The sequence below is a fragment of the Vanacampus margaritifer genome, chromosome 5, assembly GCF_051991255.1.
Source record: "Vanacampus margaritifer isolate UIUO_Vmar chromosome 5, RoL_Vmar_1.0, whole genome shotgun sequence".
NCBI lineage: Eukaryota > Metazoa > Chordata > Actinopteri > Syngnathiformes > Syngnathidae > Vanacampus > Vanacampus margaritifer.
In genome coordinates, this window is record NC_135436.1 from 29,459,123 (window position 1) to 29,482,695 (window position 23,573).

General features: G+C 41.4%; 1 protein-coding gene across 7 annotated transcripts in view; it reads left to right on the forward strand.

Annotated features, from left to right (window-relative positions):
* Positions 1–23,573, forward strand: part of stard13b (StAR related lipid transfer domain containing 13b) — a 68,128-nt gene that overhangs the window by 23,705 nt on the left and 20,850 nt on the right. Inside the window, exons 1-2 of one of the 7 annotated variants that reach the window (XM_077565628.1) lie at positions 1,662–1,774; positions 5,417–5,561. The exons of 2 other annotated variants lie outside the window; for them this stretch is intronic. In XM_077565628.1, the coding sequence (XP_077421754.1) occupies positions 1,751–1,774; positions 5,417–5,561 (169 nt within the window). In that variant the 5' untranslated portion in view covers positions 1,662–1,750. Of the gene's footprint in view, positions 1–961; positions 1,775–5,279; positions 5,562–23,107; positions 23,266–23,573 lie in introns of those variants that run through there. 4 more of the 7 variants (XM_077565631.1, XM_077565630.1, XM_077565627.1 and 1 more) reach the window with 4 other exon arrangements.

The window sequence follows — 23,573 nt, forward strand, 5'->3', positions numbered from 1 at the left end:
CACACGCTATACTTGCAACTCGATGCTACGTCACAGCAGCTAGCTAGCAACGAGCTTTGGCTGACTACTAGCGTGGCTAATCTCGTTGCGGACTCACTCAGTCAGTCCATGGCGGCGAATAATAAACTGACAAACGTGACGAGGCATAATCAGCAGAAGGAGGAGAAGCCAATGCTAATTGCTAAAATAAGCTAAGACTGACGGGATCGTGAACGACTGGCATTAAATGCTTGTGTGATCAAGTACACTTTTCACCGAAGTCTGGCAGGAAGCGTGTTAAAGCAGAGCAAATCCGGCTTTGGACAAAATAGCAGCTAATGTGTTAATGCTGCATTCGAGGATGTTCGGAAGTCGGACTTATCCGAGTTCAAACCAGGACGTGTGTACGGCAACGCTGCCTTGAACTCGGAAGTTCCCCTTGCGAAGTTGGAAACAAAAACGTTCCCCGATTTCCCCGACGGACTACAATGTCACGTCACTCTGAATGGGATGACACAATTTACTTGAGTATAAAAATAGATAGCTTTCTTCATTCCTAAATATTTGACATAACTTCCCGTAACACAACGTACGTGACAGTATGCCGCTCGCTATCTCCCGGCATGAAATTATACGGTGAACTACTGAACTGTATGAAATGCTTATGAAATAAGATACAAACAAAATATGAAGCAAAATTGCGAGAAGGCAAGTTTGCTGGCGGTCAAAATGAGTTTTAGGACCAAAATAAAAAATATCACTATCCGCCATTTTGGTTGTTTACTTTCACCTCGAACTCTTTCAGGTCGGAACTGGGAAAAAACAACTCTGATAAATCCGACTTCCGACCATCCTCGAATGCAGCATAAATTGTCCGGAGAGAAAATGATGCAAAATGCTTCACACATGGCTAAAAAGGACCAGAAATGAATTCTGTTTAAGGGCATACGTCACTTGGGAAGAGTGGCCCAGAATATTAAAAGTAAATTAATATTTAATATTTATATTATGTTATTTGTTTGTTTTCAGCTGCTACAGTTCTGAGTTTGGATTTCTACTTTTAAGATCTGGACTTAAAATTGTATCTGTTGAAAATGACTCCACTGAAATTTTATTTGAAAGAAAATACAATTTCTCCTATTCACAATGTGAGTTTACTTTTGTACTTCAGTACATTTCAGATTCAGTGACTGTGCTTTTTATTATTTATTTATTGAACAAGTACATGAGCTGAAACAATGCATTTTATTTCCAGTATGTTGTAATTCTACATAAGTGCAGAGCGTGAGTACAGCAAAGTCCATTATTCACATACGTTCATCCGTCATTTGGATATTTTGTCATCAGACACGTTTCCCACAGTCAGTGAACGCATCACGACTTGAGGCTCTCGCCGTGCGTGGCTTTCCTCACATACGCACGCACGCACATCTGGTGGGAAGTGTGAAAGTCGTCCACAAATATGTCTTTACATTTCCTCCGCGTGATGATAACGTTTCAAATTTGACGTGGACTCTTTTTTTTTTTTTTTCCCCACCCGGACACGCGCCGCTGGAGAGGAGAAAACATTTGAAAGTTAACCGGGAAAAAAAAAAATCGAGGTGGGATTTCTTGTCTTTTTCTGCATCAAGCGACTGGAGGATTTTCCGTGTTGATGATGTCCGAGTTGCGATGACGTCTAAGCGGACGTCGGCCACGCTGAAGCTGCGGCGGTCCTTCAGCGAGCAGCTGCGGAGCTCCACGTCCAAAGCTTGGGACTTAATCTGGAGGAATGTCCGCGAGCGGCGGCTGGCAGGTCAGTGACGAGCCCGCGTGAGGTGGCCTCAAGGAAGCCCGTCTTCGTGCGCTCCAATTCGGGAGGCTTGGCGCGTCGTAGGCCTTTTCACGTCAATTTTAGGACGTCGCGGTGTGTACTATTAAGGACAGCCATTTTTTTGGTGGTGACAATTATATTGTTGCAAAGTCAGCCACGTTGGTGGCATATACACACATTGTTGCATATTTCTCACGTTTGTATACAAAAGGAAAAAGTGGAACAATTTCTTGCCTTTTGCTCACTTGGAGGAAACTTTGGAGGTGTTTTTTGTGAGCACGGATGCAAGTGCGGGCCTGACGTGGCCACACGGTGGCGCCAATGGGTTATCTTTGCATTGGAACGTTCCAGAAGTTGTAAGATATTTTTTTTTATCATATATAAGATTTAACATGACAAAAATGGGCGCGTGCCCCGCGCTGGTCAAGTGGGTACCAGGTTTGCCTCACAGTCAAAGGATTCAGGGTTTGAATATCTAGTCTAGCCTTCTTGTTTATACAGTTTTCACAGGGTAAACTAAAGACTCCATATTGTCTATTTGTGCGAATATGAGTGGTTATTGGTGTGTATTCCAGGACGTATCGCGGATAGACTCCAGCTCACCTTTGACCCTAATGAGGAAGTGAGCCACAACAAACGGATGGATTTTTGGAAGCATCCACATCTTGCAGTGTGACGCAATCGCCCGAGTAGCAAGTCACACGTCTTGCGTTCACGTGGGAACGCAAACTACGAGGAGATGAAGTCATGCTAATGCAGTCCAGATGTTGCACACCAGGATTCGCAAACTTTTTGGGCCCGGGGACCCTTTACAGGGGGAAAACCTTTCCAAGGATTGGGTTTCACGTGTATCTGAGAATTAGTTCTCAAACGTTTTAACTGGTTAAATAAAAAAATAAAGTATCTCTTTAATTAAAAAGTCGGCCATTTTTAGAAGAAAAAAGTCAGTTATGATAACGAAGTTATACATTTTACAGATAAAAATATGCGTAATGAAATGAACAAATTGGGCCCAATTATCGGTATGTGTTTAGACCAACCTCACAACACACAAGATAATTATTCAGCATTTGAAGACATCTCACAGAATTTGGGCCTTTGCAGACTTTGAGAGGAGAGGGCGAGTAAATGCTCAATTTTGGCCAGATTATTATTCTATGTGGGAAAATCGCTCAAAAATAATATTTCAGACACCTTTCGATAGTCTGGCCTTTGCTGGCTTTGGTTAAAAAAAATCATCCCACTTATCTGCATGTGTGCAAACCACAGGATAATCTTTCAGCTTAATGTTTTACGCACATCAAATAATCGAACCTTTGCTGAGAGACTGAAATGCTCCGATTTGCTAATCATTCAAGAAAACGTAGTCGACGCGTCTGTTTAACTGGCTTTTGCAGACTTTAAGAATATGAAAGTGGGACAAACAATTTGTCTCAATTTTCATTGTGTGTGTGTGTGTAGCGTTTTTTGCTAATCGATTGAATTCCCTCCGAGCTGCCAGCTGCGGCGATTCACACGCGACGTGACGCACCGTGAGTGGAAGCACCTGCGCTGACGAAGGCCCGTTTGTCTTCCCTGTAGAAGTCGCTCAGCGCGGACGCAAGGCGTGCTGGCACACGTTTGATTGTGTCAAACCAGCTTACCACTGTGGTATCATTTCTTTAAATGTGTACAGCGCATCGCATATGACCTTTGACCTTACCATTACAACAAGTTTATTGTTTCCAAAAACGTACTTCCTGCATATCGTTTGTCATCTGTTATGAGCTGCTGGTGGATTCCGTAAGACGAGAGGCACAAACGCGGTGTTGGAATGCGTCCGTCTAGACGTCTAGCGAGGAAGTAAACACGGGAAGAGTCGAGGAGTCTTTTTTTTTTGGGGGGGGGGGGGTTACACGGCATGCCAGCCAATGTGCTGCCACGCATTTTTTTTTTCTCACCATGCGTAGTGATTTTATGAATGAAGTCAGGTGTTTGCACCCTGCCCTATGAAATCACCCAAGCGGGGTGACGCCCGCCGCTGAAAAAAAAAAACCTGAGTGTGCGCGAGCGTGCCGTTGGCGTGGGGGTTAATCCTCGGAGACGTTTATGAAAACCCCTCAAGTGTGCTGCTGAATTGTGCTCTTTGTGCGCTTAAGCTGGAGTGGATTTGATGGTGGCGAGTGGCGGCGTACAGACGGGCTAGTGTGTCTAACGCGGTCGACGGCGCGGCGCCACGCTGCTACTTGCGCAACGACACAGGACACAGGCGGGGACTGTGTAGCAGAAAGCGGCACCGTCGCTGGGAACGTGGCCTGGATCCTGAGGGGGACTGGGTGGGTCCGGATGTGGACTTTAATCCAGGTGTGAGGAGGCTGGTCGTAAAATGGAGGAATGGCACATGTTCTATTTATGGTCTGAGTGTGCGGTGCCAAGGCTCAACAGAGGTGGCAAATCCAGGTCCAGAAATTAAAAACCCTGCCAGAGTTTGGCTTTTTTTGCCATTAGCCCCAGGTGCTAGTTAGCTAGTTCCCTAGCTAGCTCCCATGGTGCTCGTGTACCAAACTGTGGCAGGATTTTTACTTTCTGGACCTGGATTTGCCAGCACTTTAGGCCCTGATGCTAGCTAGCTATCTAGCTAGCTTCCTAGCAGGTAAACAAGCACCATGGGAGCTAGCTATTCAGGCTAGCAAGCTAGTACCCAAAAGTAAAAACCCTGCCATAGTTTGGCTTTAGCCCCTGATGCTAGCTTGGCTTTAGCACCTGATGCTAAGCTAGCTAAGTGTTTTTTGTTTGTTTTTTCTCCCCGTGATTACAGTTTATTAACCATTGGTGGTTATTTCATGCTTTGTATTCGCATATAGTGGTTAAAAAAAGTGGGGATTGATGTTGTACAACAGTTTGTTCATTGTTTTGCAAATGTCTTATTTTGATTAAACACAGAAGCTATCTCATCTGTGAATCAGTGAACATTTACTGTTGATATGATATAATAAATCAGAGGATTTTGACCATTTAAAAAAAAAATGTCTCCAAACGATTACTCGATTATTAAAATAAGTTTTCGATTAATTTGGTATTCGATTACTTGTCAATTAATGGATTAATTTTGACAGCCATATTCGCCACCCAGCAATTTTATTTTTTTATTGCTGTTGTGTCACCACGGTCTCTTGGGTCACTTCCTGGGCCCCGCCTGACTCCAGCCACACTAGACGAGTTGTTCTTGAGCAGGGTGGATTCTAAATACAAATCAAAAAAAAGACACCAAAAAACCCAACAACAACACAAGCACTATTTTTACAAGTGCTCTCACACCCGACTGCACTCCTTACTCACTCGGTCGGCATTCCAGCAGTATTTATATTTCCCTCCCGTGCTGACAGGCCTTCACACAGACCCTGAATTCAGCTCCGCTAGGCGGGCGGGACTCCCACAGCCTCGCCGCCATTGGCCTTCCCTCGGGTCACGTGACCGCTCCTGCCCCCCCCCCCCGCCCTCTGTGCCGTCCCACTCGGCTCACTCTAGGATTTTTGCACCTCTATGTGAAGAGTACCAGGCACTCTCCTTGGCTTGTTTTAGCCAGAGCTCAGTTTTTTTTTGTTCCCCCCCCCCTTCATGTTGGACATGTTTCGAGAACTCCAGGAGTCCTCGGGCAGCGAGTGTCTGGGCAGCATGACCCCGGAGAGCCGGGACATCTACCTGAGGATGGACCACCACCGTAGGCGCTCCGGCTACAGGCTGGGACGGATCATTGCCAGGCAGCAGCTCCTCAAGAGGATAGCTGGAGGTACGGGGGGGGGAAGGGGGGGCTGATAAAAGCCACACTGGAGGGAATGCTGGGAATTGGCTAGTTGGGCTACTGTTTGACCACTTTTAGTTTTTACTACACGAGAGTCGTTTGTTCCACAAAAGTCCCGGGGGGTATCGGTTTTCTGTCTTTTGGACAATGGAACATATTTTTATAGTCTTTTCAACTTCAGCCGTTGCTGTTCCACTTATGTCCTGTATGTGTCACTATCTTGCTTCCAAACCGACTGTCAAAACAAAACAAGAGAAAGCAGGCATTTAGATGTCGGTGGACCAGGAATGCTTATGATAAAAAATTTTTTAAAAAGCGCTTACAATTGATGGCAATTTTTAAAAACTGTGTACTTTGAGTAATGCAACAGTTGTTCCATTTGAGTACTTTGGGTTTCAGTAGCGCTTTCAAACTGTTGCAAAGTCCGTGGAGTAGGAATGCTAACGCTAAACTCACTCTAACTCTCTTTATTTAAAGTCTTCTAAAAGGGACAATATGTAGACATTTTTGATTTTTCAATGTTATTTTCATTTAAAAAAAATCATTATTACCGGTAATATGCAAAACATTATGTTCTATCACATCAACATACATTTCTTTTATATAATCTAGGGGTGTCAGGCGATTACAATTTTTAATCGTAATTAATCGCATGTCTTCAATATTTAACTCATGCAAGTTTTGTATCTGTTCTAAATGTACAATACAATATTTTTTCCAAGTTTTCATACTCTTGTTAATATAAAAGGGGAGAAAATGCTAAACTTATAGAAATATGGCTGCATCTTTTAGTCATTGATACAGTCATTTCATAATAATAAAATTGAGTTAAAAAAAATACTGTACAATAAAAAAAACAGTGTGATATTGATTTGTGTTGGAGGTCACTTTTCTGCCACTAGATGGCTACAGATACCCGAAGGAGAAGAACTTTGTGAATGTAGTAATTGGTGGTAGGCTTGCGAAGTGTGGTCTCTCTGAGGCACCATAGTGCTTGTGCTTCGATTGTAGGTCATTACGTTCTATTAGGTGACCACTAGATGGCACTAAATTCTAAACACTGTCACTTTAAGTTCTTTTAGTGGTGAGCTTTCAAACTTGGCGAATCATAAGGAAGGCATTTCTGGGCCGGCTGGACTCGGTTGCATGCTAATGCTAAAAACAATGCTAGCGACTAATCAATGTGCTTCTCTTTGATTATATAACATTGATTTGAATGACAACGCTGGATATACAAAAGTCATCGCCCTTTCCCTTCAGTTTTGCGGGAGTCAAAGATGCTCAAGAAGGCAAAAGTGTCTGCTGTGCTTGAGGCAGGAAAATAACGTGGTCATGGATTGGAAACTTTCCACTAGGTTTCCTTGGCAAAGTAAACTGGGGAATCAGGAAAATACTGTATTCCGAATTGGAAATTTCCATGTGAATGATGAGATGAGGATCATTGAATGATGACTGCGGTGTCATATTCAACAGGCACGTGCAAATGCTGCATTTAGGGGCAAAAAAAAAAAACGGGAATTATTCATACCATTAAGGAAAGTCATGTAAAGCATTTATTTTTGTCCACACAATCAGCACAGTTGCAGCATCAGATCAGTGAGGGGCAAAACTGTCACCAGGACTTAAAAAAAAAAAATGCCCGTCAGATATGACAACTACGACGGAGTACAAATATATATATTTTTTAGACGGCGGGGGCCATATTCTGAGAAAAAAACTCACAAATGAGCGACTTTACAAAGTAGCAAATTTGCGAGTTTATAAAGTGGCAAATTTGCAAGTTTATTAAGTGGCAGATTTGTGAGAAAAAAACTCAAGAAACGAGAAATACACGTAGCGTACTACTCGGATGTTTGTGCCAATACTTTTCGGCCGGGTTTTCAAATAAGGAAATAGTAATTGCTTTAGCAGAGATTAACCATATGATGTTAAGCATTCGCTCATTGAAGCGTTTGGTACGCCCAGCGACAAAGAGGCCTCACTTGGCGAATGTCCAGACCCTGACGATCAAGCATTTAAGTTCATTTGTTAAAATATTTATTTACTTGTACATTTATGTTTCCAGAATGATTAATTACACATTCATACATTTTGGTATAAGTATCTAAGTTGATGTGTCCAATCTGCTGCTCTCCGTCATTCACTTGCATTCACCTAAAGTATGCTAGCCTCTGATTGGTTAGTGTTAGTCAGCTGATAGGGGATCAGGAAGTGTTGTCACGCTAGCTGCCTTGTATTTTATAAACAGTGGCTGTGTCCGAATGTGAACCCAACTCCCGTTATAGTGCCCTACTTAGGGGTCACGCCATTTTGTAGTGGCGTCCGAATATCTAGGGAACGAAAATGTAGGGCATTCAAAATGACCCACAATGCACTCAACCGGGTTGATATTGCGAGTATGAAAAAAAAAAAACAGGCCGCAAGCGCGGGAATTAAATCCGACGCATTAATATATATACTACCAAAATAATTAATTTGTAAAAAAATAAATAAATAAACTGCGATTGGCTGGCAACCCCGAAGCCAGCTGGGATAGGCTCCGGCGACCCCCGCGACCCTTGTGAGGACAAGCGGTTAAGAAAACGGGTGGCTGGATGGATAAATAAATAAATAAATACAAAAATACGTGGCCCACTGGCCCCTAATACGCCGTCGTAGCAAACGGACAACTTTGAACAATTTCTGGAATTTGTACCACCCTAGCCAGAAATGCTAACGCTAAAAACAATGCGAACAACAAGGAAATGAGCTCAATCCTTCATTGCGGCAGCGTTCGAGGGCTTAACAGGGAGGCAACGTGGGAAGGAATGAAGACTGAGCTTGTTGTGTTCCTTTTCACATATCAGCTGATTGTCTCTGGCAAAAGGTCGCTTCCAGTTTTGCGTGCTGGCTGGTGCGTGTGCGCATGCCGACAAACTTGACCTTCAGCCAACAACAGGGTGTTGCGGGTGCAGTAAATAATTCCTATTGACTGACAATAGAGAGGCAGATAAGTCTGCGTTACGTAACGAGGTGGGAAGCCACTGCGCGTAAACACCGATGAGATACCGACGGAGCCCTGACGGCTTTACGAGGCTCCGACGCGGCTTTCATTTTGCTAGCGTGATTCTTGACATTGGCCTGGAGATTTACGGAGGTAAACAAGGCAAAGGTTTGCTTACTAATACGAGCCAAAGTTGTCTTTTTTTGTCGCATCGCCTTCACTCTTGATCAAAGAAATGTTTGACCTACTATATGGACACAAATATTGGGGCACTTACTCACACTCTTATTTCTAGCCGTTTTGTTCATTTCTATTGTGCAAGGTGGTGGTTGTCATAAATGACTGGAGAGAGGAGCAATTGCATCATGACACGTTCTGAGCAGAGCCATATCAATAATCATGACACACACATGGTGTGCATGCGGTGAGCTATTTTTGGGGGGGACTTTGTGATTTATTTGCAGTCGTTCAGTTTATTTCTACTGTGTTGGCCGTTATGATTAAAAACTGGTGAGAGGAGTCATTGCATTAATTGTTGCTGTGCAATTTATCAAAATTCAATTACAATTTCAATTATTACACTCCTCAATTATTAATAATTTTTTGGGAGTTGTTTAAATGTATACGTTTGCACCTTTTAAAAAATATTATTTTTTAAATAATTGATTTAAAAAAAAATTTCATCCAAAAGGAACTTACAGAATTATAGTGTTTCTATTTTTTTTAATTGGTCTTAATATTTTTTAAATGCTTAAAAATTAAAAAAAATAATCGTGGTTTCAGTTATTGCCAAAATAATCATGATTATTATTATTTTCCTTATCGAGCAGCTGTTTCTAGTTATTGCGTTTATTTCCATTGTGCAAGGAATTGTGAAGAGCGTTTGCATTTAGTATGACACATAAATTCACCGAGTGTGCTTATGACCGCGGATTGTTTCTATGTGTGCTGTTTATTTCTACTGCGCAAGGCGAAGTTGATTATGAATACCTGGCGCGAGGAGCATTCGCAGTAACCGCGACACTTTGTGTACTGTGTTTTTGCCCTTGTCATTGGGTTTATTTCTCTTGCGCAAGAAGGCCAGTTATCATGGCCTCAAGCTGCTAACGGGACAAACAGACTCACATTTGTCTGACATTTCCACATCCTGTCAGTGGAATGCGTCCCAATACTTTTGTCCATATGGCAGCATTCTTTCCAGTCATGCTCAGCAGCTGCGGTTCGTCGGACGTGTCACGTGTTTCACCGCCGTATTGGACACGCCCTACTTTTGGTCGGGGAAAGGTTGCAATTTGACATGGCCGGGACATGTGCCGTCATGTAGACACCCCCCCCCCCACCCCCACCCCAAACGCGTTCAGATCACAGACGCATGGTTGTGATGGCAAAGCCTCAATTTAAGCTCTGAAGAAGTGCTTTTATTCAAAATGAAAAGTCAGGTAGCCTTTGTCCATGTAAGGTTATTGTTAGATGTCACAAAACATTTATGTTGATTTCATTTGTGCTGAAGATTTCAAGATACAGGCGGACCTGGCTTGTCCACCTCTCATGTTGCTTGGTGCTAGCATCTGTGCTAATGTTAGCATTTAGAGTTACTGTCTACGCAGTGTTTATGTGGCCAAGACGTCCACATGTACGCGCACAACAATCACATATCGCTTGCCGATGATATCGGTGGACCAGCGTGGTCCACCTCTTGTGTTTTCCAGTGCTAGCATTTGTGCTAATGCTACTGTACAGTTTAGAGTTTTGTATGGCGCTTAGGCAGTTTAAAGATTGACTATTCCTTGTCACAACAACCAGAATCACCTACTTTACTCAACCTTCTCATATATGCTAGCATCAGTGCTAATTCTATGTGTGCCGTGTTTACATAGCATGATCTAGACAGACAAACCGCGCATTTCCTAGTAATATCTTTTATCTTAACATATGACCATTTCAAAATGGCGCAATGCATGTTTTTAAGCACAGGTGGCAAATTCAGGTCCAGAAAGTAAAAAAACCTACCACAGTTTGGCTTTAGCCGCTTGTGCTAGCTAGCTAGCTAGCTCCCTAGCAGCTAACCGAACATCCCAGGAGCTAGCTAGGGATCTCGCTAGCTAGCGCCTGGGGTTAAAGCCAAACTGTGGCAGTTTTTTTTTACTTTCTGGACCTGGATTTGCCACCACTGTCTTTATGATAAAATAACCACGCTCCAAATTTAGGAACTCAATGTTCTGCTCTGTTGTTAATAACACTAAGCATTAGTCTGGCTGCCATTTCTTTATTTTTAGGGGTAAATGATTGCTTTACTGAGTGAGATTATGCCACATAATATGTAGCTAATTTAACTTTTGCCAAGATTTTCACAAATGTCTTCTTTGGCCGTGTTTTTAATCAGTAGGCCTACTCTCAAGTCAAGTATTTAAACAATTGCCCCCCCCCCCCCCCCAAATCCCCAAAATAAGGAATCTTGCTATCCGTAATATTTGAATTTCAGCGTTTTGGCCTCATGCCAATCGTACCTCAGCCCCTTTTGCTCGGCCTCACCTGGCATGATGAAATGCCGGAGATAACGGCGAGTATTTAGAGAGTGACTGCTGATCTGCATAAATGGCGGCGGCGGTGGCGGTGGTGACGCCTGCATTCCAGCCTCCTGTTGACACAGCAGGTTGAAAGTGAGTTAGTGGTGAGAAGGGCAGACCCCCCCCCCCACCCCCAAAAATAAAATAAAATTCCAGGACAAGTCTAAGGTCAAGCACCACAGATGACAAGACGATGCACAAAAGATGCAAATAATGAGAGGGCGGCTTGCTGGTGTGCGAAGGAATGTTTCCATGATTTTCATTTCCTGGAAATCTTCCACTGTTTTCAGTCTGTTGCGCACTTGAACAGTCCGAACGGGCCTCTGTATTACTTTGGAGTTTGACTGCCTTTCTAATTGCACAAAAAAAACGACAGTTTCAGTGCCTAATTGACCTGAAGGCACACCTGAACATATTGCTACATGAATACATTGCTGACAATGTGATGAGCGATGAGTCCTTTTTGCGGCCTATTGGATCCCATTAGAATGAAGTGTCTCAATACGATGTTGCATAAGAAGGTTGCGACACTTTCTCCCAGTGGCCCCTGCGGGGCCCGAGGGTGTTGCCGGGGGGGGGGCTAGCCCAGTCCTGGCCGGGGGTCGACGGTGGAGGTTTTCATGCATGCCAGATCCACCACACCAGCATCTACCGAAATTCAAACACAATCTGCTTCATCTATCCTTCCTTCCTTTCTTTAGTCTTTCCTTTGGTCTCTCTTGAGGTCTCCCTAATTTGTTGGAATTTTTATGCTTCTGGGGTTGGTGAAAGATTCCGTTTGGCAACCCGGTGGGTAGTAGGTGGTGTCTGGTCGGTGCTGGATTTCACTTTTCTTTGATCCTTCCTCGGGTCTCCTGACAACTTCACGACTCTAGCGGGATTCTTTTTTTTTTCTGGAGAACTCAGTATTGTTTATTCGGTAATTTTACCAATTTGACATGTCATCATCATTGCTCTTTTTTTTTTTTTTAATATTTTTTATTTAATTTTTTTATACATTTTTTATTTTGTATGTGGGTGAGTATGTGTTTGTGCATGTGTGTGCGTGCGTGTGAGTGTGCATTCATTAGTTCACCTAAAACCATTTTTGAATCGGTAAGATTACCGATTGAACAATACTGAGCTCTCTCAGGAAAAAAAGAAAAAGAAGGTTGCATTGGTCTAACTGCAATAATTGCCCGCATATTTGCAAATGACAAATTCACATATTTTCAAAGTGAAGCTCCGTCACTTCAACATCACGTCCCGGGGGTCGCGACAGAATGTGTTCTTGTTTGGCCTTGGTGGAGGTCTACTCTGTGCCAAACACTGAGGAGCACTCAGGCTTGACAGGACTCGGTGGCAGTTTGTTGCACCGTTCGGGTCCTCGGGCTGGGAAGCGCTGAGGATGCTTTGGTCTGCCTCTCGAACCCTCCTCAATGGTGCGCTGGCATGCCACACAAACACTGTAACACGGAACCCAGCGACGAGGCCGCGTTGTTGTCGTTTGCTTGCTTCGCGAGAGAGCCTGTTTCATCTTTTATTCATGAGCGAGGGCTTTATGCGCTCATCGTTGTCATGCAGATTTTGATTTGCTCCCTTCAGAAGCGAAGTAAATAGCGACTGGGAATAAAATATATAATCGCGACAATGTGATTAGCTTGTATTCATTCAGCTTACTATTCATTTTTAAGGGTAATGTGACTTTCTAATGATAGTGTTTTTTTCATAGTTGTGTTTTAGTTAAAGCTATTAATGTAGCCAATTAAAAATTTTTTTAGAGAGCCTCGATTATTTGCTATCTCCCTCAAATAGCAGTTTCAGCCAAATTGAGGCGTTGTCAACGTGCCATTGCAGTATGCATGTATATTTAGTGTATAAAGTGCAATGGTAATATGAATACAAGCCTCCATAAAAGCTCAGCTAGTCTTGATTCATAGTTTGGGCCACCAGGTGGCAGCGCGAGTTCAATCCTTTCCTCCAAGCTTGTGCAGCTTGTTTGGTGACACTTCAACATGTGCAAAAGCAGCCTGGCTAATCATTGACTTGATGAGCACATTTTGCAAATTGTCCAGTCTACACTGTAACAGAAAGGCATGGTCACATATTAACTGGAACACACGGAAAAGGGGGGGGGGGGGGGGTTACATACAGTATTTTGCATACTGCGCTGGCTTATCTCCAATGGTGGAAAGTCCCTAAATGCAAATGTGTAGTTACTGTACTGTACTAAAACATTTTCAGGTTTCTGTACTTTATTTGTTTTTGTTTTCTGATGACTTTTTACTTTTACTTCCTACATTTGAATTTACACAACTTTGTACTCCAAGTCAACATTGTCAAAATAGACTAGTTACTTTTTAAAAAAAATGTTTTAAAGCTCCACAGCACAGATAACATGTTTATTATGGTATCATTTAGAATGCTATTTGTTTTTCAGATGCTAAATATATATATATTTTTAAAATTGAGACTGCGATGAATTGTATCCCCCCCCCCCCCCCCGCCCCCAAATTTTATTAAATTGAGACTGTAACATTTCCATTCATTTCAATGAAGAACATTGAGATGCAAGTGATCATGGGACAGTTTAAACTTGTAAGTCAAGGCACTGTGCTGACTCATTGAGCCATTTTTAGCAATGAAAAGTTAATATTTTGTCCAGAATTTATTTGATAAAGTCATTATTTTTCATGTACAATTAATACCTTTTAAAAACTAATTTTTCCACTTGCTGTCGACTGATGATGACATCACCTGTGCTGAGGAAGTAGGTAATGACAAGAAAAATTAGTTAGTAGTTTAATTATAGACAAAATATGAACTTTTTCCTGCTGAAAATGGCTCAATGAGTCAAGTATCTCTTTAAGCTTGGGTGCCCCCTTGTGGCAGCGATGAACATTTGCCCATGTAACAAGAATTCCTGTCGCGACGTTTCCTGTGGCAGTCTTGGGGCCGTTAATTAAGCGAGGGCGCGCTTTTTATGGTGGAGGTTCCTGAGAGGGCTTTCTCACGGTGGGGGCCCTTGTTCTGATGTCGTCAACCACCCCCTCAATACCTCCGGCTCCCCTCTTGACTCTTCCCGAAAGAGGGCGGTAACCCCACGCTGTCCCCTCTGGGACTGGGTCCAAATGAGACGGACCTAATGGAGAGGAGATTCTTTTTTTTTTTTTTTTGGGAGTGTTTTTCCCCACTTGTGTCTTGCTGTGCTGTTTGCGAGTGTCCAGCACTAAACACTGAAGCTTTTTTTTTCCCACAAATCAGCTTACAGTAGAGTGCTAACTTGAAGGAAGATGAATTTGTTCCATGACCGTACCGTGCTCGTTCATGTTTTTCACATGAAGTCATGGTTCATTTGTCAACTATAAGACCAAAACATTTGTGCATAATAAATCTGATATTATTTGTTGTAATACAGATTCATTTGGCGTCAATCAATTGGACGCGACCTTCAAAAAATAACTGCATATTAAATTGCAATTATAATATTGCGGGAAAACTAATACACAATCACATTATTTTTCTAAATGGTTCAGCCCTAACGATATTATACTGTATAAAACTACGAAAGCGCATTGGGGGAAAAAACGAACCCTCCTGTTTTTCTGACTAATTTTCTGGGAAGGATCTTTGTTTTTTGTGTATTTTTTATTTTTTTATTTTCTGTTTTTCCGATTTTTTATTTTTTTTATGTTTTACAGATTTTTTTTTTTACTAATTTTTTTTCAGTTTTTTTGAATATTTTTTTTCTTGTTTTTGGAATATTAATTTTTTTATGACAGAAAAAAAAATTGGTAAAACAGAAAAAAAATATTATTCAAATTTTTTTAATTACACACACAAAACAAAAAAACAAAACAAAGCTCGCCCCCAAAAAATTGTCTGAAAAACAAGAGTTTTTTTTCTTTCTCTCAAGTGAATGCAATACGCTTCTATGCAAAACAAATGGTGGCTAGATGTTTTGAAGTTTTCTGCTGCCATCTAGTGGAGAGAAAAAGTTAAAGCAGAATCAGTATTTTTCCTAGCCTCTGCTAAGCGCATGGCAGAGTGTGTACTTGACGGATGTGTTATGTCTCGTAAAAGCAAATGACAGCGTTTGTACAGAGCATGTCATTACAGTGTTGGACAACAACGCCGGCTCGTCTCCTGTCGTTCTTTACAGTAAATAAGACCTGAAGGGACATCACGGTCGCATTTAAAAACTCCAGGATGTTGTTTGGCACAGACTCTCGCTGGGCTAGTTTAAAAGTGCTTGAGCCCACTTGAGAGCTCAAGTCTTGCACGTCTGGCTCATGTGACGCGAGTGCTCTGAAGAGGCCAGTGGTGGGAAGTAATAAGTAAAAAAAAAAAAAGTTAGTTATAGATTTACTTTCTATATGAAAAGACACACTTGCACTTTTGTTTTGTTCCTTTGTCAAAATAGACTTACTTACAGAGGTGGCAAATCCAAGTCCAGAAAGTAAAAACCCTGCCACAGTTTGGCTTTAGCCCCAGGTGCTAGCTAGCTAGCCTGAATAGCTAGCTCCCATGGTGCTCGTTTACCTGCTAAAGAGCTAGCTAGCTAGCTAGCATCAAGGGCTAAAGCCAAACTGTGGCAGGGTTTTTACTTTCAGGTGCTAGCTAGCTAGCTCCCTAGCTAGCTTTCAAGGTGCTCGTTTACCTGCTAGGGAGCTAGCTAGCTAGCATCAGGGGCTAAAGCCAAACTGTGGCAGGGTTTTTACTTTCTGGACCTCGATTTGCCACCTCTGAATAACGACAAGACGTAAAATGTCAATAGAGATTGAAGTCAACCGCAAGATCATTGAGATCTTGATTGATTGAGATGGTTTGAATTGCTTCTCATCGGCTCCAAGAATGATTTGTTGTAAAAACAGAAATTGGTGTGCTCCCTCAAATTTATTATCTGATTTAGTATATTTTTGTTAGTTAGTTTGCAGCATTAGCTAAGCTATGGGAACACGTCCTTTGCTAGCATAAAGGCTAAGCTAATGCTTGCTAGCGCTAACGACATGTAATGTGATTTTTCTCTCCTTAGTACGAGTTCTGTACAAGTTGATAACATTTTTACTATTTTGTCTTTAGAGATTTTTTTTTGTCGTGCCAGTTTATCAAACAGGTGTTGAATGTAATTGACAACAATTTTTTTATTTTATATTGAAGTACATTTGGGTGGGGGGAATAACGCAAATAGCTGAATTAGTGACTGGCGAAGTGCAAATAGGGCGAGTGTCACATACCCTTTGTTTCGACATATGTGTGGGTTTAAAATTTGATGTATGTAAGTAATGTGACGAGCAATTGGGATCAACAGCCCCTCAATGTAAGTCTGTTGAGGCATTTGGTTGCTAAAACACTTCAGTGCTTCCAAGTTTAAACTTTGACAGCGTCACTGAATGCACATTTTGAGATAGCCGCTTCACCGGAATGTTGCGTTTGACGCCATTTGCAGTAACCCCCCCTCCTCCCTCGGGGCTGAGGAATCTTTACAATGGACAAAAACATGTCACAGTGAACCTCTGTCCAGCACGCAGTCCGTATTCCACCTACACCGAGTTATTTATTCATCTGTGGACAAAAGACAATAGTGGAAAGCGGAGAGCAGCGATAAGGCCGCGAAGATCAAACAGCGGCTCGGTTGACTCCGCGTGGAGCGATCTCGAGCGGATTCCCGAAAAATCCCCACTTGCTGTGTTTTATCACAAAAGGGAGCAAATCCTGCACAAGGATCTTTGAGAAGGCCATCAAAACGCTTTGCGCTGCGTGGGAACGCGGCTGGCTGCAGAGTCGGAAAAAGCCCCTGCGTCATAGCGGCACGTTTGACCCAGCAAGTTGAAGTGGGGGGGTTTTAGTAGGGATGTTGGATGACACTTTTTGGAGTACTTGCCGATACCGATACCAAGTGCCGATACATTAGTACTTATGATACATAAAATTTCCAAAAAACAATGACAGATATATTTTTTAATGACATTTATATCCCAACTACAGCAAATTTCCTTAAAATTGATTGAAATTAATAGCAATTACATTTTGTCAATTTGCTCATAAAAGTCATTTTGCATAGAGCACACAATAAAATGAATGTAGTTTGAAACAAGTCCCGATCAAAATATGTGGTTGTACAAGTTAAACTTCTTTTTAAGGAATACAGTGAAGTGCAAAGAATTCAATTCAATACAATCGGGCTTCAAGTCATTTAATAATATCTACCATGTTAAGAATTCCTCAAGCTGTTTGGAAAGCCATGCTTTTAATTTAATCAATTAAAAACACACTTGTTTAGTTTAATTTGTTTAAGGAACAAGTCACATTTTGTCCCCTTATTTCGTTTTCCACACACCCTATGAAAAAAAAAAAGTTCCTCGTACTACTACTTTATTTACAGCCACATAATGTTATTAATGTTATTAAATCCCGCAATATATATACTTAGTGTTAAGTATTCTTCGAGCTGTTTTGTGTGTGATGTTTAAATATCTTATTTTGAAATCTATGCTTTTAATTTGGAAGGCCGCTCCGTAGTTCTGTTTCCTGTTTCACGTCTCCGTTGGTCATTCAGCTCATGCATTTCTATTGAGCGTGTGACCGGGGAGATTCTTCTTCTCCAGACTCCTAGTGAGGTAAACAGCGCCAACTACTGTGCAGGAGGGGCATAACAATTAGCAAGCGTCTGATTGATTAAAAATGCTGGCAGGCTGCATTGCAAAAAGCGATATGTCAATCATTTGGCGCCTGCGGGGTCCAATCCCATTTGAATCCCGGAAATGGAATTTTCTAGGAAATGGACGACCGCCTGTTGACAAGGTTTGGGTTTCAAAGGAGAGTTTGGCGGCAGTTTTTCACATTCAGATGGGTTTTAAAAATTGGCCGTCAAGTCACAGTTTGAAATCCGATGTGAAATCAGGAGTGATGAGGTGATTTTCAGCCGCCGGGTATCGGTTGAGGATGAAAGGCTGTCCTCCGTGGGTGTCCTTCGGGAGGTGACCGAGACTGTTACCGCAGCTGTGCCGCTCTTGTTTGATTTCAATGCGAGAGCCTGCTGGAAGGAAAACAGCGCCGGGGTGACCTTTGACCCGGCATGCTTTGACGACGGTCAACAACAGCGGCTCCCGAGCTCGCATGCTCCTGTTATTTACCCTCAGCAGTCAATAAGATCTTGCCGTGTGTGTCATCAAATATGTTAAGCTGCTTACGCTTCACTCTTGATACTGAAGAGACGAATCGTGCGGATTCTTCGAAGGTGCGATCGCTCTTTTGGCAAACGACATGACAATTTGCAGCAAAATGGCATTAAGCCCTTTTTGTCGTTTGCACAGCCAGCAAAGTGAGATGTTGCATTCACCCCCCCCCCCCTGCATATTCGCCGCTCGCTTTTCACAAACGCGTCAGCAGCTCGCCGCTGAAAAAGGTGAATGCGCACGGCCAAACCCGAGCTTGCCGTAACAATTCGGGACATGCCTGGGAATACAGCCGATATAAAAAGTCGACATACCCCTGTAGCCAGCTTTTTGTAGAATGGGGAAGTTAAAAAAAAAAGAAGAAAATCTGATGATGTGGTTGCACAAGTGTACACCCCCCCTCATAACTGGGGATGTGGCTGTGTTCAGAATTAACCAGTCAGCACACCCCCCAAATTTTTTTTTGGAAATGTTAATGTTAACAAAATATACATTTAAAACTATATATGTATATTGGGGGTGTTTAAAAAATTATATAAATAAATAAATTAAATATTAATGGAACATTAAGCCATAATATTTTATTTCAGTGCTGTTCAAACATGAAACTGACTGAATCTGTTTGTTAAATGCAGTGGCTCAGTTATAAGCCTGAATTTTCACATTAAAAAAATGTACAAGTTTACTGATTAGTATTTTCTAAATTTGAGTTAAATAAAAAAATCGCAATAATCAATTTATGGATTCGTATTGGGATTAATCGTGTCGAATCGAATCGTGAGCTGTGAATCGAATCGCCAGGTTCCAGCAATTCACACCCCTAATATATATATATATATATATATATATATATATATATATATATATACAGCATATATATAATATTATTACTATATAGTTGTTATCCCATTATTGAAATCAAGATTTTTACTTTTGAAAATCCTGATGTGAGAAATTCTTTTTGTTTAGTTGTCGAAATTAACACTAGCCGAAATGTGCAACGAAGAATTGAGAACTGAAGAAATGTCGCTGCGTTGTCCCGGCAACGTGGCCTCGGGCGGATCATTTTAAAACCAGTGCGGGGCTAATGACCTACACCCGTACCCCCCCACGCCCCCCCCCCCCCCCCTGGGGAATCGAATGAGGCATCAGGAAGTCTGCGGGTGACTCAACGTGGGCTCCGTGTAATTTGTGGCCCGCCGTTGACTGTTCGTCACCTGGCTGGGTACGGATGATTGTGTTTTGTGTGTTTTGTGTGTTTTGTGTGTTTGTCGGTTGACAAGGACGCATCAGGGTAAAGCTTCCTTTGTTGGAATTTCGCTAAATGAAAGCTGAAGTTATCGGGTTTCATTTAGTGAAATTGCAACACGGAGCAATTCCACAAATACACTGACTTTGTTTTGCTTTTATTTGAGCTTAGTACAGAAGAACAACCGTTTTAGCGACTCTGCTGTGACCATCACAGCAATGCAAATATAGAAGAAATACATAAAATATCGAATTTGGGTTTTTCCACATCTCAGGAAGGTTTTGATGAGTTTTTTGTTAAGCGCCGCCTCGTCTGGACATGACAAGTGTGCCATTGTCACACTTGTTGGAGTCCCGCTGAGCTGTTAATTAAAAGCCACCCTCGGAAAGACGAATTTCCAACATTCCGACGCAACTATTTGGCTTCTGGGAGACGGAATCGATACAGACGTCATCTGTTCAACGATTAGGCAGAAGAAAATGTGGGCTTCTTCTTGGGCGCTACGTGTCAGATGTGTTTTTATTTTTATTTTTTTCGCACTGTAGGCTGACGGCTCAGTGTGTCTGTGTGCAATTAGCATCATAAAGACGGAAGACAGGCCTCGGCTTCAGGCCCCCGAGAGTGACGACACCTCTGCGCTAGCAAAGCCTTTTTTTTTATTTTATAAAAGCCCTCCAGGTGTTTTTGATACAGACACTCACAGTCAGTTTTTTTTTTTTTTTTTTGGGGGGGGGGGGACAGGTCTATTTCCAAGCTTCGTCTCGCTGCAGGAGGGGAGGACATGTTTTCGAAGGGTCCACGTGGTGTAGCCTAACTCAGAAGTTTGTTTTAAAATCTTAAAGCATGGTTTTCATTATTGTATTTTTATTACTGAATATAGAAAATCTTTTTATATTTATTTTATATTCAGTTTTTAATTTGAAAAATCAATCATGATTTTAATTATTTAATTCTTTTTTTTTTTTTACAATTAATAATTATATTTTTTAAATCCAGTTTTTTAGTATTTAAATCCCTGATTAATTTTCTAAAAAATAATTATAAAAATGTCAAATTATTTTTAATCATGTTAATAAAAATATAAATTTATATACATATATAAATTATAGCTATATAGTTTTTATTTAAAAAAAACATTATTTTGTAGTATTTAAATTGCTTATTCATTTTCTAAAAAAATATTATTATTTTTTAAATGTCATAACATATTTAAAGTCATGTTAATGAATCTTTTTCTAATAATAAAACATTTTTATTACTATATATTTTAATCCCCTAATTTAAATCAACATTTTTAGTTTTAAAAATCATCAATTTTATTTTCAAATAAATTGTATTGTTTAAATAAATCTTGATTTTGGTATTGAGAAATCATTATACAGTATTAGCAAAAAAAAAAAAAACTACAATTTCTATTATTTAAAAAAAAAATAATCGCCATTTTTACTGTAAAATATATATTTATGTATTATTATTATTATTGTTGTTATTGATAAAGCAAAAAAAAAAAAGACTAATCCAGATTTGTATTTTTATGGTGTTTGCAAAGCGCCATTTTTGGGGGGGGGGGGGGGGGGGGCAGGTATATTTTCCATCCTCGTCTGGGTGATTCACTCAGGCGTCTAAGGGCGGGTGCGGGTGCGGGTGCGTGGATGGAGCCGACACATTTTCCAAGTGTCCGCACAGTTATAGCGCGTATAAATCCGAGCCTTTTTGTTTGAGAGTGCTTTTAAAGCGCCGAGTATTTATTTTTGAAACGACGACTAAAGTGGAGCGCCTCCGTCATCCTGTCTGCACTCTGGGCTTTATAAGGCGGACTCCGGCTCCAGCTGTCGTGTTTTACAAGACTGAAAAGGCAGACACGCTCACCAGGCTACATCTGGAAAATGTTCTTACGTTACGGGAAACCGCGGAATGGACGAGGATGTCTTATATAATCGCGTACCGTCCACATGTTGAAATCGTTCATAGTTGACATCGCCTCGTGTTATCGACGTGTACTTGTGGCATTGTTTGTGAGTAGACATTTTTGGCTTTGATGTGAATTTGCGCCGGTGTACGTAGTGACATTCTGCAAGTTTGATTGACCCAAATTGATGGATTCAATTGAACCAAGCAATCAATTGGTTGTTTTTGCAGGCAGCAAACGACTAAATTGGTTTGGTTGATTGATTGATTGATCGACTAACATTGGTTTTTAATTGAGTTTGTTTAAGCAGCAAACCAGCTGCGTCCAAATGACTCAAATCCATTTTGTCCAAAATTGCAAGATTATCAACGTTTTCAAATACTTTTCGACCATGAAATCAAAGTGACAGACATTCAATCTGTAGTGTAAAATGTAATGGCCACTTTTCGTTTATTAGCAACATTTTGCTGCTCTTCTTAATTTCTGTAAGCACGTATCTTGAAATTTTCAAATGAAATCTTTCAATAAAATATTGAAACCCTGCAAGGGACCGAAATACAGCCGATGTCTTCTTCACTTTTTGGAATGTGCTATTCGGGGTTACATTTTTTTTTAAATCATAACTAATCCAATGACTTCAATAGTTAACTTGCGCTTAATCGCAAATGCTAACCTCATACTTTTGTTAACATAAAAATGGGGACAAATAAATATGGCTATGAAATATGGCTGCATCTTTTAGTCATTGATAAGTAAATTCATAAAACAGAGATGTACTGTACTGTAAAAAAAAAACTGTGTGATATTGATTTGTGTTGGAGGTCATTTTTCTGCCACTAGATGGCATAATTGCATTTGTAAGACATTGGTGCCAGCTCGGTGCATTTTTCTTTTCATATTAAGAACTAATCTAATCTTTAACACCAAGTAACTTGTGAAATTCTGCACATTTTTAAAATGATACCCCAGTCTCCACAAATATCTGCATTATTATTACATTTATTCCTGCTAAATTTTGACTGGAATTCCCCCAGAACAGGCTTTCCAAGTAAGGGCTGTATTAAAAAAAAAAATAGAGGAGAAGGAGAAGAAGTAATGTTAAATGAACTCAAAATGAAGGCACTAATTTTGACACTCCTGGTTCCTACCATGCCTTTCAACTGCACACTGCGCTTCCTTGTGTTAGCAGCCGTGTGCGATTTGTCACAAGAAAGTCACGACTCTCTCAGATGACAACAGATAAATCGCATCCTTTCATCGGTGGCCTCCTTCCAGACAGTTCGGGCAGACGACGAAGTGTGACTCACAGCTGCTGACGCTTGATGTCATACTTTTTCCCCTCTCCCAGCCAAGACAAGATTTGCCCCCCCCCCGGAAGAACATCTGCGCTCTGCGAAAACCACAATTGGTTCAAATAAACATTCTCAAGAGACAAAGCTTTGATGATGTAATCACCTTTGAAAAGATCCCGGAAGGGGTCCAGGAATTCCGTGGCGATGGCAAAAACTTGGCGTGCGGGTTACACAAGAGTTGTCTTGGGCACCGTTGAGTGGGAGGCTCGGGCACATGGAGCAGGAAAGGGGGTGGGATGGCAGTTGGGGGGGGTGGGGGTTTTTGAAGGCAAGATTTAGGAGCGGCCTTTAGTGGCGGCGGCGGCGGAGGAGGGTTGAGACGGCAGGAGAAAAAAGGGGAAGGAGCCCAGTTGAAAGTCCAAGCTTGCGCCGAGAGCCAGCAGGAATGCGTGGGAATAAAAGATGCTGTGACTTTGGAATCACGCGCGCCTTGACGGATATTTGAAGCAGCCCGACTATATGATGAAAATTTCACGTGAGTACGCAAAAACATTTGCGAGTGCGTACTTGATCCTTTTGTGTTTAAGTCCGAGAAGTTCTTTTCCATGATTGTAATTGGGACTCTGGCGCTGAGGCTATGCTAGCATAGGCTAGTGACTAGCGTGTACTGGTTTGTCCACCAGAGGTGTCTTCTTTACACGCCATTCAAAGCATGCAGCAACGTTTGACATTTTTAAAGGTTTCCTGTAAGGGTGACTCGGGTGTCAAAATGAGTGCGTTCATTTTGAGTTAAACACTTTTTTTTTTTTAAACGTAATTAATGACCTCCCCTTGCTTGGAAAA